The sequence below is a fragment of the Cygnus olor genome, chromosome 1 (assembly GCF_009769625.2).
Source record: "Cygnus olor isolate bCygOlo1 chromosome 1, bCygOlo1.pri.v2, whole genome shotgun sequence".
NCBI lineage: Eukaryota > Metazoa > Chordata > Aves > Anseriformes > Anatidae > Cygnus > Cygnus olor.
This window is the reverse complement of record NC_049169.1, coordinates 29107786-29125071: the sequence shown is the minus strand read 5'-3', so window position 1 is coordinate 29125071 and position 17286 is coordinate 29107786. Positions and strand designations below refer to the sequence as shown.

At 38.3% G+C, this 17286-nt stretch overlaps 1 protein-coding gene across 3 annotated transcripts in view; it reads left to right on the top strand.

The window, feature by feature from the left end:
- The window catches only part of ZNF277 (zinc finger protein 277), a 56958-nt gene extending 40481 nt beyond the window's left edge, over positions 1 to 16477 (top strand). For all 3 annotated transcript variants that reach the window (XM_040550609.1, XM_040550610.1, XM_040550599.1), the window contains exons 6-12: positions 727 to 837; positions 4054 to 4186; positions 11182 to 11249; positions 12376 to 12472; positions 14108 to 14150; positions 14917 to 15091; positions 16134 to 16477. In XM_040550609.1, the coding sequence (XP_040406543.1) occupies positions 727 to 837; positions 4054 to 4186; positions 11182 to 11249; positions 12376 to 12472; positions 14108 to 14150; positions 14917 to 15091; positions 16134 to 16326 (820 nt within the window). In that variant the 3' untranslated portion in view covers positions 16327 to 16477. The remainder of the gene's footprint in view (positions 1 to 726; positions 838 to 4053; positions 4187 to 11181; positions 11250 to 12375; positions 12473 to 14107; positions 14151 to 14916; positions 15092 to 16133) is intronic.
- Positions 16478 to 17286: the final 809 nt, after the last annotated feature.

The following is a 17286-nucleotide window of genomic DNA, read 5'->3' as shown; positions in this document are numbered from 1 at the left end:
GGTTTACCGCACTTCACATCATTCAGCCCCCAAGAACTTTATCTACTGCTTACTTGGGTCTGACAGACAGAATATGTGATTTGAAAATCGCACTTGGACTGTGGTGAGAGGAAGGCTCAGCAGTGTTTACACTTGAAGATTTCTTTAGTCCCCAAAAAGCAGAAGCTGAGGAATATAGAGCTGTTAGACACCTAAGTAATTAACCATTACATCTCTATTAGAAAAAATAACTTGTTTGAATATCATGTTTGTTCATGAACACAGTTCAGTGCTCATTGTCTTGCTAGTACTGCATGAAGCAATATTGATATAAAAGAATCCGTTTTGTTAACCAGCACTGAGAAAACTAACAAATGGCTTCTTTGAATGTTTCTCAAGACTGTTGTTTGAAACATATTATTTTCTTATTCAAGTTAATAAATGAGATTTGCTAAGAGAGGGTCAAAATAAAACTATATTGTAATTTTCATTAAAAAGATTATATTATATGCATGCAGATTAATCAGATGAAATGTCACTGAACATACAGTAGAACTGAAATTGAAAACTTCCCAATACAATAAGTTGCATTCTTTTTTTTCTAGCAGTGGCAGAAACACTATTATTGTTTATTTAATGTTGACTTTTATGCATTTTTAGAGCAGTTGGCATATTTTGAGTCACAAGCTACATAATTCTCATATGTATTCAGGAATACATAATGTTCTTTTTGAATGTCTTTTGTAGATCTGTCCTTCTCAATCATATGGCAAGAGAGCATGCTTTTAACATTGGGCTGCCAGATAACATTGTGAATTGCTGTGAATTCTTGGCTGTATTACAGGAGAAGCTTGACAAGTAAGTAGGTTCCTTGTTTTGTTGTTTTTAAATGGACTTGAGTCATATTTCTTTTAACCTTGGAAAGAAGTTGGGTTAAAATAATTCAGCACTCATGGTTAGTTAAGAAGAAACTAAGAGAGAATGTAACTTTTGCGTGGGTGATCTTAGAAGGCTTTTCTTTAATTTATTGAAAGCTAATTCATAACACTTTGTAGTATGTGTTTGCTGGAATAATAGAGTCACATGTAGTGCTTTAGTTAAGTTGCACAGTTTTCATTAACGTCAATAGTAGCATGCCCCTTTTTCTCATAACTGCTGGAGTCAATGATCTTATTTCTTGTTGTAACCATCTTTTTGCTAGACGTCTCTTTAATCACTTAATACAGAGTTCTTGTGCCAATCATCTTTTGTCTCTCTCTGTATATTTAATATGTGAGATTTTGGGGCCCTCCCTTACATCCCATAGCAGAATGGGAATGCTAATGTATATGCTGCCTGAGAAGCATGTAAATCTGAGATGGCTGAAGAAGTTAAAAAGGCAATTTGGGAGAAGAACTTAGGTAGCAAAGAACAAAGAATTCTTCACTTTGAGTTTCTTTTGCAAGTGTGTAAGTGCCCTTTATGAATTTCACAAATGGGACAAGTATGTAACACATATCACTTGGGCTCTAGATAATGCTAGGACAAGGGGGAATGGTTTTAAACTAAAGGAGGGAAGATTTAGGTTAGAGGTTAGAAGGAAATTTTTCACTCAGAGGGTGGTGAGGCAGTGGAACAGGTAGCCCAGAGAAGCTGTGGATGCCCCATCCCTGGAGGTGTTCAAGGCCAGGTTAGATGAGGCCCTGAGCAACCTGGTCTAGTGGGTGGCATCCCTGCCCATGCCGGGGAGGGTTGGAACTAGATGATCTTTGAGGTCGCTTCCAACCCAGGCCATTCTAGGATTCTAGGATTCTAGCAGAAAGAGTGAAACCATACCTTAAAGAGTAAACCTTAAGAGTGAAACTGTAGCTTTTAAGAAGCTTAGTAGATTTTAATACAATCTGTAACCAAAGACTCTAGGAGAAGTATGTGTAAATCTTAAGCTTTGTAATTAAAAGCCTCAAAATGCAGGAATTTGTGAAAACTGGGGTATAGAAATTAGATTAAGTATCCTTCCAGACAAATTTAGAATCCATTGGCTTGTACATCTGCAAAAAAATAAAAAGAGATTCAAAAGACTGGAAAGGCGATGGTGGTCTCTAATTTACAATCTGTGGCCTATCAAAGAACATGCAGTCATGATAGATACAGGTAAACATCCTCCTGAAATGAAGATATTTTAAGAATGCCTTCTGTATTATAATTAGTGTTGCAACTGATAAATCGCAGCTGCACTGATTATCAGGAGGACCTCAGGGTGTCATTTAGATGGAGGTTTTTCAAAGCCAATTAAGCCTGTAGTTAATGCACACACTGAAGTTGCTTCCAAAGCAATGAAAGGCCACTCTTCTCCTCCTGCTGAGAGTAGACTTAATAGCTGTGCTAGTAGGATAGTGCCTGAAAATATTTTTGAGAGCAGAAAAGTCTAATTTTAGACGAATATCATGACTACGTTGTGTATTCTGAGGAAATGCATTACACATCTTTCCTGGGAATGCCTTACACAGTCAGAGCATACACTTTATTGTAAGCAGGTAGAGGAAAGCAGATTTTTAAACATGTATTCTGCCACTGGACCTACAATCCACGAGCTAGGCAGTTTTCAGATTTTTAGGCTGCAAGCACAAGCAGAACTCAATAAGCCTAAACTTTAAAATTCTTGTAAGGCAGAAGGATACTGAGAATCCTGAATTGATGTTCCACACATAAGAGCTGAGTGGAATCTAGCTGCACCTTTGCTGAAGGAGTATGAGGGCTTTCTGGGTGCAGGAACAGACCTGCTAGACACGGTATTGTTTCTATGTGGGCAAACACTTGAGTGAGAAAATAATTTTCTTCTTCAACGTGTGTGTCTGAAACCACAGAAAAATTACAGAAAGGTCTGACCCAAACACTGTTAAAACTCCTTTTGATTGTATAATCGAGCATGCTTTCATTTGTCAGTAAAAATAAAAATAAAAAATGGGTGATCACTTTTGTTCATAGCCACCGTATTTTTTTAATGTCCATGTCTTTTGAGTCTTGAAGTGTTGTTGACTCGCCGTTCAATCACACTGTTCTTCCTGCTAGCCAGTAGCACAAATACAAAGATACAATTCCCAGTTACAAAATTTTTAATTGAACAGAATGGATTTTGATTTTTCTAAGGATTTTCCCTACCCTTCTGCAGAGATGGCCAAAAGAAACTGTGTCCATCCTGGTAGGATAAGTAAGCCATCTCTTATAAGAATACTGTTTTAACACATTAACTAGTGTCGCAGGAGATATCCAACACTTACAAGGTTTAATGACATTGCAGCAATTTAATTTATTACAGTAAATAGATTGATATAATTAATTTGTTATAATGACAGGAGTCACATTGATTAGTCTACTGCATATTTAAGTTGCTAAGTCTTAACATAAATCAGGTACCTTTAAAAATTCAAGTTCCACTCACCAACAAGGGTAGTTAGTAAGGATTCCTCTGCCGTGAGGAGTAACTTTGAGAGGTGTCCCAGCCCAAGGAGAGATCACTGCTGTGCAGCCCACTGCTTCAGCAAGGAGAGCTCAAATTAGTCTTTCTCTGACTGCTGTATTTATAAGATTAAGAGATTGGTTCCTAGTCAAACTTAGAATCTTAACACATTGCTTTCAACCTCTCAGGGTTAAAAGATATGTAGCACGTTCAGGATATGTTTTTTTTTTCTCTCTCTAAATGACAATGTAACAGTTACTCATTGATTAGATTCTTGTATAAGTGCATGCTGAATTAAGAATTCAATTGCTTACCAGTCAACGTCCCTCCCATGTCCTGATAGGACAATTTTGGTAAAGCAGACTTTTCTCCCATTTTACTTCTGGGTCAAACAGTAAACTTTATTATCTATATTTTCATTGTATGTAGTTTTTGTTAGGAGTCTGGTTATCTCAGTGTTTGATTGACTGTACTGTGATCTAAGATTCTTTTTGCAAATAAATTGACTTTCCTTTTCATTTGGTTTGCTCTCATGTGCTTAGAATTTATCTTACTTTATATATCTCCAGCTTATTTAAGTATATTATCTTGCACTATTTTTGTTTTAACATGTTGACCTGTTTACCTTTTTATCCTAGTTTGCAGTGTTTATACTGTGAAAAAATCTTCAGAGACAAAAACACACTTAAAGATCATATGAGAAAGAAGCAGCATCGCAGAATCAATGCCAAAAACAAAGAATATGACAGATTTTATATCATTAATTACTTGGTAAGAGGTTCTGTGAATAAATCGTACATCAACTAGAGTGATGCAGACAATATCTTGTTAGAAGTGAGTAATTCCAAACCAGCAATTAGTACAAAGGTCAAAAATCAAGTGAAGGACTCTTAAGAAATATGCTCATTTATGGTATGATATTCTGGATAATTATTAAACTAAGGAATAGTAAACATTTGTTGTTGAGATTTGATTTTGAGAGATGCAAGAATGCAGCTTGAAGAGATGCTAATCATCATGTCATTAGTGCTCAGTCTCTGCTTTAATAACCAGAAGGGAAAATGAGATAAAGTAATGAAATAAATGGAGATCTAACTTGAATGCTACTGGCTTTGAGCTTGTTTCTACAAACCTTAGGCTGGAAGTGCTCTTCAAAGTATAAATTAAATGCAAAGAGGAGGAAAATGAAAGATACATAGATGAAAGAAAAAGTAAGTGTTTGCTTTTAGCCTCCAGGTAGGTGTATGTTGTTAGGTATTAATATTTTTTATCTCAGATCTTTGAGAGTGTGTATGATGTGTGTGTAACAAATTTTCACTTCCTGTCTTCAACTCTTGAATGTAAGAGCTGCTTTAAAAGCTTCTACACTCTCTCCCAGAAATAATGGTATTTCACCTGAACTAGTCTCTGTGCCTCTTGCATTTGTGAATATCCAGGTTATAAACAATTTTTTCAGGCACTTTTGGATGTTTTACCCACTCTTTCCATTTAATCTCTTTCCCTGGGTTTTAATCCAATCTTCAGAACAAAAATCTGGACGTTTAAGGCTCTGCAAAGTCCCTTCTACCCTGGGTGGAGTGAATTCCCTCTGTGATCCTGTATGCCTTCCTTCCAAAGAACAGTGATCTGAGACCTTTATTTTCTTTTCTAGATATTTAAATACCACTGCTTTAAAACTGATCTATACTTGCTGCATTGTGAGGAAGAAGTTGTGAAGTTTTGCATATTGGTTATTCTCAGCTTCCCAACAGAACTTAGCATTCACTTCTTCCTTACAAGTTAGCAGATTTGAATTTAATGTTGTAATTGTAAGTGATTGTAATGTTTTATTTTCTTCTCTATTAGTCTTATAGGTAATCTTATATTTTCATTCAGAACTTGGCATTCTCTTTAAATTCCCTTCCGTCTTGAATTTGCATTTGATGTTCAGCTTTGCATTGGTCCCAGCTTTGGTCAGGAAATTGAGCCAGATGACTGCCTAAAGAAATTTTATAGACATGCAGGGAGGTCATAATATCAGTGAAGACACGGCAGCTATGTCATGTTAACATGCAGAACAGGCCAGATTAAATATAACAGCAAGGCTGGTGTTCACACAGCTAACCTCTTTTCTTTCAAAGTAGTGGCCTTGTCCATGCTGTCTACTGGGAATGATCTGTGGCCTGTACACTTCCAGAGCCATGTCCAAGCATTGTCTGGGCAGTGCTGTTGGCATGGCCATGGAGCATGCAAACTATTAAGCAGCATGGGCAGTCACAGGACACTGCTCGTGTCAGTGCCCTGGACCTCTGTAGTTATCGCTGGTATTCTGGGCAGGACTTTGCAGAGTGACTTCGTATGCCAACCTGAACCAATTCTGGTACTGGTCACTTGTTAGCATCACTTAGAGATGTATTTTTCATGTCCTTGGTATTACAGACAGGGGATGGTAAATGTAATTCAAATAAAAAATATCAAACCACCAAAATGCTTAAGATCAGCAGGGGGCTATGTGTGCAAGGTTTGTGACAGTGTGTTTCTAGTGCTTCTTCTTGGACATACTTTGAAAGATCACAATTTTTTGTCTGTCTCTGTGTTCTGCTATAGCCATGTTTTCTTTTCACATATTCTCTTTTGTCTTTCACTATGTTATACAAAATGGACTGTTTCTATTCACTGTTTCTGATCCTTCAGAGTGTAGCCATATCAGCACTTAAGACATTTCTTTTAAGTAAAGCTTTTTTTTTTTTTAATAAAACAGACTAAAAACTTAAGCACTTATAGAATAGTTCACTATACAATGTGAATTTGCACACTCATACTACGTGGGATTAAACTTTCCATTAACATGAAAATCTTAGAGTAGTTCCTATGTAGCAGAAAGTATGTATATGCTCTCAAAATAGCTTTTGGTAAACTCTTTTCTTTTCTTGAACATCTTCACAAAGGAGGAAGAGAGATTACAGGGAAGAACTTTAATTTTTTCACTGGGAGTTCTGTAGAATAGCCTTTATATGTAAGGAGAAATAACATTATCTCTACTGCACATTTGTAGTCTACAGTCGATTATGTTAATGTCATAAGACTTTTTTAAAACTGAATTTATATTCAGTCAATTCTAGATGTTATGCAAGGTATACTTGCTGTAATGACTTCTAGTGGTTTTACTTCCTCTCCCTCAGCCCTTCACAGTTTACTAGAGGATTTTCTTCTGTAGTGTCAAGCTTTACTGACTTTTCAAGGAGTCTTAAAGATCTGTTCTTTCTATTGCTCTAAATTTCCAGGGGAATTATACAATTGCACAGCTACAGACATGAGTTGAATATTTTATTTGAATTGACAGATACACTGTTTTGATATATACTAGTCAATTCATCTTGACCTAAAGATGTAGACTTAGAATTTATCTATTTTTCATGTTTTCACAGAAGAGTTTGAATTTGAGAATGTAAAAAAGATATTTCCATGTTCCAAGTTTGTTCAAGTTTGTTTTCATCACAAAGAGACTGTAAGACTAAGTAGGTTTCTAATGATAAACATCAGTATCATCACAGCATTATCCTCTTTACTTTTAGGATGTGCATCATAAAGCTTTTCTATCAGCAGCTGGATCTTTAGCTATTTAAATGGATAGTTCTTTGGTACCATCTTACAGACACCTTCTTTAAAGCCAAGTTGTATTTATGTTAATGTCCTTTTTTTCCCGTTACATATTATCTTCACCAAGCCCTGTGTAAAATAGACTTATTAAGCTGGAGCTGGCAGTTTCCTTTATTTTGTGGCTTTTTTACTGAGAGGTTTTAAAGGCTTTCTGTTCACATGTCCTGCGAATGCCTGCTGAATTGCCTTATGATCTTCTGGCCAGTTCTTGTGTTTTTAAGTTGATGGCAAAGTTCCCATCGACTTCATTTAGAGCAGTAGGCCTTCCTTCCTTCTTCCTTTCCCTCCATTCTACTTCTGGCTTCCCTTGTGTTTTTACTGCAGTTGTAAGAATCTGGTTTCATAACATAAGTTACATTTTCTGTTTGTGTGTTGATAATTCCCTCTCCTAAGTTTTCAGTTTGGCTTCACAATGAATAATAGTGCAAATTGTTTTGTAAATGTTTTGGTGTTCTAAGACTTTTCACAACTTGTGTCACAACCCACAAGCTGCTTTGATTAGTCTACCTCCGTATTATTCACATGTTCTGTTGCTCACAGGTTAATGTTAAGATACAGCATTACATATGATCTTTAGCAGGAGCGGAAGCACTTTTTTGTCACATGCATATATAACAGATTTCTTTCATAAGGAAGTATCAAAAGTTTATTACTTGGTAGTTACATAGAATTAGAATGGGAGTTTTGCAGTTATGCAAATGACTCGAAAGGCAGTGGGGTCACTTGCACAGTTGATTTGGAGGTCTTCTGTCAGTATTGTATAAGTATGGAAGATGATACCAATCCTATTCCAAAACGGTTGAAGTATAGATTGAAAAAGACCAACGGATAGAGGACGAAGAACTGAGCAGCAGTACATCCAAGATATATATGTAGGTTACCTTACTTTTCTCAAAAAAAAAGAACCTTCCAACCTAATTTTCTTGTTTCTGTGCCTTTGCAAGCCTGTGTCCCCATGAGTCGTCTTGCACCAAGGGTCAAGTAAAAATGGAGAGGGAAGAACTTTGTAGTCTGTGATACCTGCTCGAGGTCATAAAAGAACAGAAAGCAGTCGTAAAACTCTCTTGTTCCCAGTCCAGAGAACTGAGGTAGACCCAGCATGAGAGGGCCTGCCTTTGTTCGCAAGATGGTTACCAGCTGCACTTTAAGTATGGAGTATCCCTTGTAGAAAGTGATGATGTTCATTTTCAAGTTGATGTCACGTATCTGTAGTAATGTAACATCACCATAATGAATGTGCTTATGACTAAGCTAGACAGCTAAAAATGCGACCTATCACTTATTAGAAAATTTTACTTTTCCTCAAAGATGAAAAGCTGTTTTCTTCTCATTGCCAAGCTCTAAATCATCATTATTAGCTGTTGCTGAAGAGGGAAGGGAATTTATAGAGGTTACTCTTTATATTTAGCCTGCTCTGACTTAAGTAGCAAATAGTTTGTAAAATAGTAAAGGGAAACACTCCTTCAGTTGGTGGTAGTTCAAGTCTTAATAAAATTGGTATGTTCGTTTCTCTTCAAGGAGAGATCAGGCTCCAAGTGGGGAAGCACTTCATTTTAAAATGAATCCAATGTCTGTTCATTAATGTTGGGGTAAAAGCATCTCTTCTACATGATAAAGCATCACTAAGTTCTGCAGCAGTATGAAACAAATCAGATGATCATAGTAAGGCAAGGGGAAATTTGCAGGGAAATCAGCAGCTGTTTGGAGTTTCTGAGCTCCACAGGCCAGGAATACTATTTGCATGTAGTTCAGTAATTGCTCTTTTGGGAAAAACACTTGAGATAGCAGCTGCCTGTGTCTAGTTTCTCCCATCTCACAACTTCTTCTCATGTTGGGGTATGTTGCCCCAGTGAAGCATGCAGGCCTTTTCCCTACAAAACCTTTAAAGCTGTGCTCAAGTTGAGGAGATAAATTGTTGGTGAGGCAATTCATCTCTGTACATTCAAACTTTTTTAGAAGAGAAAATCATCAAACCATGCATATTGTCGTGCTCTCCTCACTCTTCTAAAGAGTTTTCCTCTCCATGAGATATGCAGCAAGTATTTAAAAAATAGTTGTTTTTTCTTGGGTATATATCAAGTCCTGCAGTGCCTTTAATCATGTATTTTCTACTGTGTGAACTATTAACAATGTCAAGTGCAGTTTTTTCTCTGGTTTTGTTAAGGATTTCTTTGGAATCTCTAGAGATGTTTACTGAGAGTTCATGCATCCCAGATGAAAGAGCAAGGGACCTTGAATGTATAACAAAGCCACCCTTGGTCCCAGATGCTTATCAAGCTGTAATGTTTTTTGCTTCTTTTCTGTGTGTGTTTTGTGGTTTTTTTAAGACAAAATTGAAAGAGTTTCAAAAATCTTTTGAAGAACTCTGTCCCACCCAGTTGCTCAGCTTCAGTCTTTTGACACCTTCATGATCATGTCCCCAGTTATCCATTTACCTTGGAATTTTCCAGTGGTACAAGACCTGATTAGCTTTTGTGTTTCTTTTTCTCTCCTCTGAATAAGTATAGATGAGCGAAGCAGACTTCTTGCAAGATCCTGCACTGCCTTCTTTGCAGAAATACCGTAAAGAAACAGCAACAATGACGAAGCTTGTGCATAGCTGTTATCTATCCCCTTTCCCCTTCAATTAAAAGTTGAAGTTCAATATTGGCTGCTGTTTTGAACAAGCACTTTTGTGAACATATACTCCAGGTTGCTAAGGGGAAAAACTGTTAGCATCCGTCTTCATTTTGCTGTGGTTGTGAGCTGGTATCCTCTCATTAAGGTGTTAATAGTAGAAGCTATAGGAAACTTGTGTGCAGCTGTGAGAACATGTGGTGAGACGTGTTAATGGCTTCATGTTATCTCACAGTAATGGTGACATTAATGAGTCTCCCTTGTAACTCAGAGAGTTTGCACACTACCACGTAGCATCCCTGAATTAATTAGTGAATTTTCATTCTGTAAACTTTAATGGCATTATGTTTAGAGCTGTCTAGAGATATTTGTGTATCATTTACCTGATAGACAGTAACAGCTTTGAAAGTTCTCATTAAATTGTTAAATGATGTGTATCTTTAAATTCTTTTTCCAAACAGCCATAAAGACAATAATAACACTTGTTGCTAAGGATGTTATTAAATATATTTATTAGAGGAAGTACTTGAATGAAATAAATGAAAGAATGACCTTTTTGTTCATTGCCATTTTTTACTGGGGACAAGATCATCAACTATGATCTTTGTGAATGCTTCGCAGCCATCAAAAGCATGAGTTCAAAAATACTATTTCAATTACTGGTTAGTTGGCCCTGGTTTATTTTTAAAGGCAGGAAGAACCTGTCAGAGGAAAGAAAAACACTAGCTAAAGATCACTGCTGGAACTTCAGTAGAGTGCTTCAGCTTTTTATTGTCTGTTATTTATATCACAGTCATGCCGAGAGTGCCCGCCATTGTGCTGAACACTGCACAAAAGTATTGTGATAGGCTTTGTGCTGAAGATCTTTAAGGTATAAATAAACAATACAGAGGGTAAAAGAAAGAACAGAACGTCATGAATAGGTATGCTTACATTCAGCTCTGAGAAGAGGGTGGAAGAGAAGCTATATTCTAATCCGTGCCTCAGCTCATGCTGCTTCTCTGTAGTACTCTGTGGCTAGGTTTGTGCTACGCCTTTTTACCAGCATAATCTTGTGTGAGATATGAGCACTGGCTGGTGTAGCTATGCCAAGTGAAGTCTCAGAAGCAATAGCTGCATTGTTTAATCAGCATATGCTGCATGAAGAAGAAGGAGGGCAGATTGGATTGAGCAAGTGTGCTGGCAAACACAAACCAGTGATCAAACATCCCCACCTTGGCAACTTCTTGGTAGTGTTGCAACAGTAGTTTTACACAGAGCTTGAATGCTCTTCGTGAGAGCTCTGTGCCAAATCATTTTCTTCACAGATCTAGTGTGGGGAGCCCATTAAAAGATAAATGTATTGTTATTTTAAAAGTTATTACTAAGGCAGTGCTGTATGACTGCCTTTAACTCATAGAAATACCAGAGTGATCCAAAATAAGGTGTTGATTATGACTTCCCAAATATTCATTCGATATATAAAATGTGATGTGAATCAGAAAATGTTTTTCTTTTTTCTTTTTCACAAGGAATTTGGAAAGTCCTGGGAGGAAGTGCAGTCAGAGGATGATCGGGAATTACTAGATAACGTGGAAGAGTAAGTAAGAGTTACGTATGTGCACATTATAAAGACTTGAAAGAACATTACTGTTGAAAGTAGTTACAGGGAAAATGCTGTGCATAGTTAGTACACAGTTAAAATTCATTTAAGCCAGTCAAATCAACTTCAAATTGTTCTCATTAAAGACATTTCTCCACAATGAGAACTATAAATTTCATATTTCAACCACAAGCCTATGTATTTTTTTTCATATAATTCAAACAACAGTCTTTATGGTTTATAATGATGTGGGCAATACTTTTTTTTTGACTTTCGTATTTAAAAATGGTTGAACTGCATTTGCTCACATTTCAAATCTAGAGTAAGCATCCAAAATGTCAGCATAAAAAAGAAGTTGTATGAAAAAGTCTGATAAAAAGGTAACAGCTAGAGATTAAAGCAGAATTTTGAAGGAAACTTCAGCGGTGCTGTTTGAGGGCAACATCTGCCTCTGTCTGTTATTCTTGGCTCCAGGCCTTCAGGTCACTACCAAACCTCCACTACCCATCTAGTTCTGCCTGTGACTTAAGCTTAACTTTACTTGATTAAAAACTGGGTGCAACAATACCACTATTTCTAAGCAGTGTTGTGGAACTAAATGGATAAATGTTGGTATTTATTTTCTATGTGCATATCTAAATGTTGCATAAATGAGTGTTTCTTTCTAGAATAATATTTGATAAGTAACACTTGGAGTGAACTCTGTGTGATGTTTATGTCTGTGGCTGGTGTATTGAAAGATTAGAAAAATTTGAAAGATCTTACAAAAATAAATACTGAAAGCAATTTTTTTATAACTTGTCAAACTGGATAGAAACTGAAGTTAAGATCCTGTTGTTAGCAGTGCAGGCAAATTCAAGTATGACTTACTGCCTTCCTGCACAGGAATTACTCAGCAGTAACTGCTCAGTTATTCTTGAATTGCTAATCTTTTTTAGACAGTAAGGCGGTTTCTAATCACATTTTCAGCTATAAATCCACATTCTCTTCCACCCCATTTAAAGTATTCAGTTTCTCTGAATTTATTTCTGGTGCTGTAAGAGCAGAAGCTGAAGCGCTCTTTCACAAAATATCTCTACTGTTTTCCACAACTAAATGAATATTTTTGACTCTTAATCATAAGAGACTGGTCTGACTGGGAAGAGCATCCTGTGTGTGCAGTTTGCCTGTTCTGTGAACAACAAGCAGACACCACTGGAAAACTCTATCTTCACATGCAGGTAAGACTGGTGGTGGTGGTTTTACGCTGATGGGCATCTTAGCTCCACCACACTGCTCTTTCACTATCCTCCTCAAAAAAAAAAAAAAAAAAAAAAAAAAGAGGGGGAGAAAATATGATGTAAAAAGAAGGCTCATGAGTTAAGATGAGGACAGGGAGATTACTCAACAATTATTGTCATGGAAAAACAAACTCAGCATAGGGAGATGAATGTAACTTAATGCCAACTAATAACAGAGTAGAGCAGTGAGAAATAAAAGCAATCTAAAAGCACCTTCCCCCTTCATCTGCCATCTTCCACCTCCACCCCCTGAGCAGAACAGGAGAATGGGGAATGGGGGCTGTGGCCGGTCCCTAACGCTTCGTCTCCGCTTAGTCTCTGCCGCTCCTTCACCGTCCCTCTCTGCCCCTGCTCCACGTGGGGTCCCTCCCACGGGATGCCGTCCTTCCCCAACTGAGCCTGTGGGGGCTGCCCACAGGCAGCAGCTCTTCAACAACTGCTCCCACCTGGCTCCGTACCACGGGGTCCATCCCCCAGGAGCAAACTGCTCCAGCACGGGTCCCCCACGGGCGGCAGCTCCCCCCAGACCCCCTGCTCCTGCGTGGGCTCCTCTCCACGGGCTGCAGCTCTGGCCCGGGCCCTGCTCCTGCGGGGGTTCTCCATGGGCCGCAGCCTCCTCCAGGCCACATCCACCTGCTCCACCGGGGGCTCCTCCACGGGCTGCAGCGTGGAGATCTGCTCCATGTGGGACCCATGGGCTGCAGGGGGACAGCCTGCTCCACCAGGGGCCTCTCCACAGGCCGCAGGGGAACTTGTGCTGTGTGCCTGGAGCACCTCCTGCCCTCCTGCTGCACTGACATTGGGGGCTGCAGGGCTGCTTCTCTCACATTTTCTCACCCCTCTCTCCCAGCTGCTGTTGCACAGCAGTTGCTTTCCCTTTTCTCCAATCTGCTCTCCCAGAGGCCCAACCAGTGTCGCTCACTGGCTCAGCTCTGGCCAGCAGCGGGTCCCTTTTGGAGCTGGCTGGAGCTGGCTCTGATCTGACATGGGGCAGCTGCTGGTCTCCTCTCAGAGCAACCATCCCTGCTGCAGCCCCCTCCCCACTACCAAAACCTTGCTATGTAAGCCAAATATACTTGTTTTAAATATCAGTTCTTTCAGCACTTTGGAATTCAAAAGTAGGATTGTGGCATCTTTCTTAAGATTAAATCAGCTGCTGAACTGGAATGCCTTCTTTAGTGCACAATGAAGGCACTGCATCTCTAGCATCTGCCCTCTATAATATTCAATAGAATCAAGTTTTACATTAATAGTATGAATAGCTATTACTTTTGAGTGTACAGACTGGTACATACAATAAAATAGTAGCATTTTTAATAATAAAGTTGCTTGATGATTTAAAACATTTGATGGTTAGCATCTGTGTTTCAGTTTTAATAAACTAATTAATAGGAGAGTTGCAGTTTAACAGAATATGAAAGTTTCTGATGAAATAACTTTCGGGCGTTATTCCATACATTAGTGTTTGCATGTCTATATGTCTGTGTCAGTCTGAAAAGCTGAGCTGTCTTCAGCGTGGACTAGTACAATTATTGGGAATGAGAATTTTTCCTTTCCTTTTTTCTTTCCCTCTAGAAATCACATGGATTTGACTTCCTTAAAATAAAGTCAGAACATGGTGAGTAAGAGATGCTGTAATTGTCAGCATTTGCTGCTAGTGTGGCGAAAACCACATTATAAGAATACCGGAAAACAGCTGTATCAATTTGTTTTTTGTTTGGACATCTAACTTTTCCATTATGGAAACTGTTTCTGCCAGCTTATAAAAGACAGCCAAGAACACTTTATTTTTCTGGGACTCTCATACCTGTGTCAGCTCCTTGCTTTCTGCATGCTCCTCAGGATTTTAAGTCATTACAAAAATGAAGTCAGATTTGCAAAAAAAACACAGGCCAGAAGCTTTTGTTAACTGCACTTTCCCTGCTTCTTTCCTCAGCAGAGTTGTTAGTGCCAAGGATGTGTGCTATTTTCTTTAGAACCATTGGATTCTTTCACAGAGTGGCCTCTACAAATAGCTGCTCTATGAGTCCCACATCCGGCTGGCAGAGCCCTGGAATAAGTATTACTATTATTAATAGGATTATTATTATTATGCCTGTTAAGACTTGCTTGCAACTTAGAAGGCTGTGGTCTAAGCTGTGTTTGCCCAATGTTTCCTTTCTCCTCTAGACAGAGAGGAAGCAAAATGTTTGTAATTTTTACTGTAAAAGAAGGACCAGTTCCCCTGCAGCTGGGAAGAAACATTTGCTCGGTTAGTTTGCTAAGTTACAGCGTTCAGGCAGTGCTGGTCTTCAGTAACCTTTATAAACCTTAATGCTTAATCCAGGAAAGCATTTGTAAATTGTTATATTCCTCAAGTGTTTGTTTACTACTGTCTGTCCTAGGTCTGAACTTCTATCAGCAAGTAAAGCTAGTGAACTTCATAAGGAGGGAAATCCATCATTGTCGTTGTTACAATTGCCAGGAAAAATTTCAGTCTAAAGGAGGATTGATAAGTCATATGGAAGAGACAAAACACATCACATTCCTGCCACCCAGGTCTACATGGGACCAACCACAGTAAGGACAAACATATTTCTTCCAGCATTTATACTGCTGTCTGTTAATGTCTGTAAAGCAAGAAGTTGAAAGTTCTGTTTTTTGCCAGTGCTGCAGTGCCCAAAGCCCCTCAGCTCTACTAGCACAGATAAAATAGTAAGTGGTCTCAGAACTACTCAGAAATCCCTGTACTATCTGAAGCTAAAATGAACATGGGATACTGCTCTTCTAGTTGCATCCTGGATGCAGTGTCACCATAAGCCATGTCTGCACTGTCAAATTAGTATGCTAGAGATCTTATTTCAAAGTTGTCTTTTGAGTGTGTTTGCAGTCATGCAGTGCACAGTGAAAAGCACAAGTGTTGCGCTCTGAGCACTTTCTCCTGGTGGAGCAAAGGTTGAATCTGTGCACTAAGGCAGCATCTTGAACACTCCAAATTCTAGACACAAGGTCTTTGAGCCATTAGCTCTCTACAGAGATGCAATTCCTGCCTAGGATGGGCATCTGGCACATATTTCATTGCTAGTAAAGGTAGTGAACATATGGTTCTGGAAACAAATCGAACCCCTTCTTTTGCACATCTAATGTAGATATATGTATAATATCTACCTAAATTTAGGCATCAAAACAAGATGTCTCTTTATCCGTGGTTTTTCCCAGAGCAAATGGAGAGAGTGTAACATAGCACTGATTCAGATTGCAAGCATGTTCTGTATATCTAGGGGATGATGGCGTAGATGGTAGAGCACAGGGAGTGTTCTCACTTAAAAAAATCTGTTAAGCATTTGTTATGGGACAGATCTGGATCCGTGGCCTCAGTTGTGAGAATGGGCAGGGCAAGAAATGGGGGAAGGCTTGTCTGTTGCTGCCTCTTCTGTGTGACTCTTCCAAGGTGCACCTGTCAGTTGATTTTTTGAGCATGCTGATTACTCATTGCAGTAAACTGAACTTTCTCATTTTTCCGTTTTATGAATCTAATCTCATAAAATAAGCACAGCCTTTTTAAAACAAAATATGTGACTATCTAGTAATATTCTGTTCTGTTAAACCTTGTTGCTTCCAGGTATTATTTTCCTACTTATGAAAATGATACACTGCTGTGTACACTGTCAGACAGTGAAGATCTGGTAACTGAGGATCAAAGTGAAGATATCCCCGTTGTAAGTGAAGATATATCCAATCTAAAAGCTCTCAAACAGAGCAGTGTTTTAAACCAGCTACTGTGTGAAGAGAACAACAGTCAGGAGAAAAACTGACCTTGAATTACAGTTGCTGACCTTTGAGTGTTTCTCCTGGAAGACAAAAAACACATTCTTCCACTCGTATTGGACTACAGTTCACCTCATTAATGTTGTCGCTGGGCAAATATTACATGAATGGGAATGCTAAATAAAATTTATGTGCAAAGTTTTTTGTTTATCTTCCTTTAAGTTTTAGCTTTATTTTAAGACTAAGTGCTGGATTTTCTGCTTGGTTCTTAGAATACTGTTGGTATTATTCAAAAATAGGATTTTTCTTCTTTTTTTTTCTGAATATACCAAAATCAGAGTTCTACTTTAAGGCCATCTCATGAAAAACATGAAAAATTGAGACAGTATGTCTTTATATATAAGCCAATGAGTAAAACTTCTATGCGTTACTGCTCTTAGAGAGCATGTGGAAAAGAACCTGAATTTCACTTCTGGTCTGTTACATAAAGCAAATTTTGCTATTTTTAGATTTCTTCAAAGTGAATATGGATCTGTATATTTCTATTATTCATTATCAAAATACCAGATACAGAGTGCCTGTTCTGAAAACTGGCCCAGAAACATCAGTAAAGCTCTGCATGGCTCATGGGTATCTGACTGCATGGAATGCTGTCAATATGAAGCCTCAAAATGTGTAGGACAATTGCAATCTTGGTTGCATCAAAAATCCACAGAATTTAAAATAGCCTTATTGCATGGTCATGAACTGAGATGCGAAATAAATGACTTAGGGGATTGCAGGCACGTAAGTCCAAATTAAATCCTCAAAATCTCTACTCAGCTGTCCATTGAAGTTACCGTATTTACTATAATATGGAACTTAAGAGTTCCCCGCCTAATAGGTGATAGGCCTTCACCATGTCCAGAAACACCATAGTGTTGATAAGGCAAAACAGCTCATACCCTAAGTCCTACTAGGATGATCAAAACTAGGTATTCTTGCCTCTGTTTCTCCTCTGAAATTTT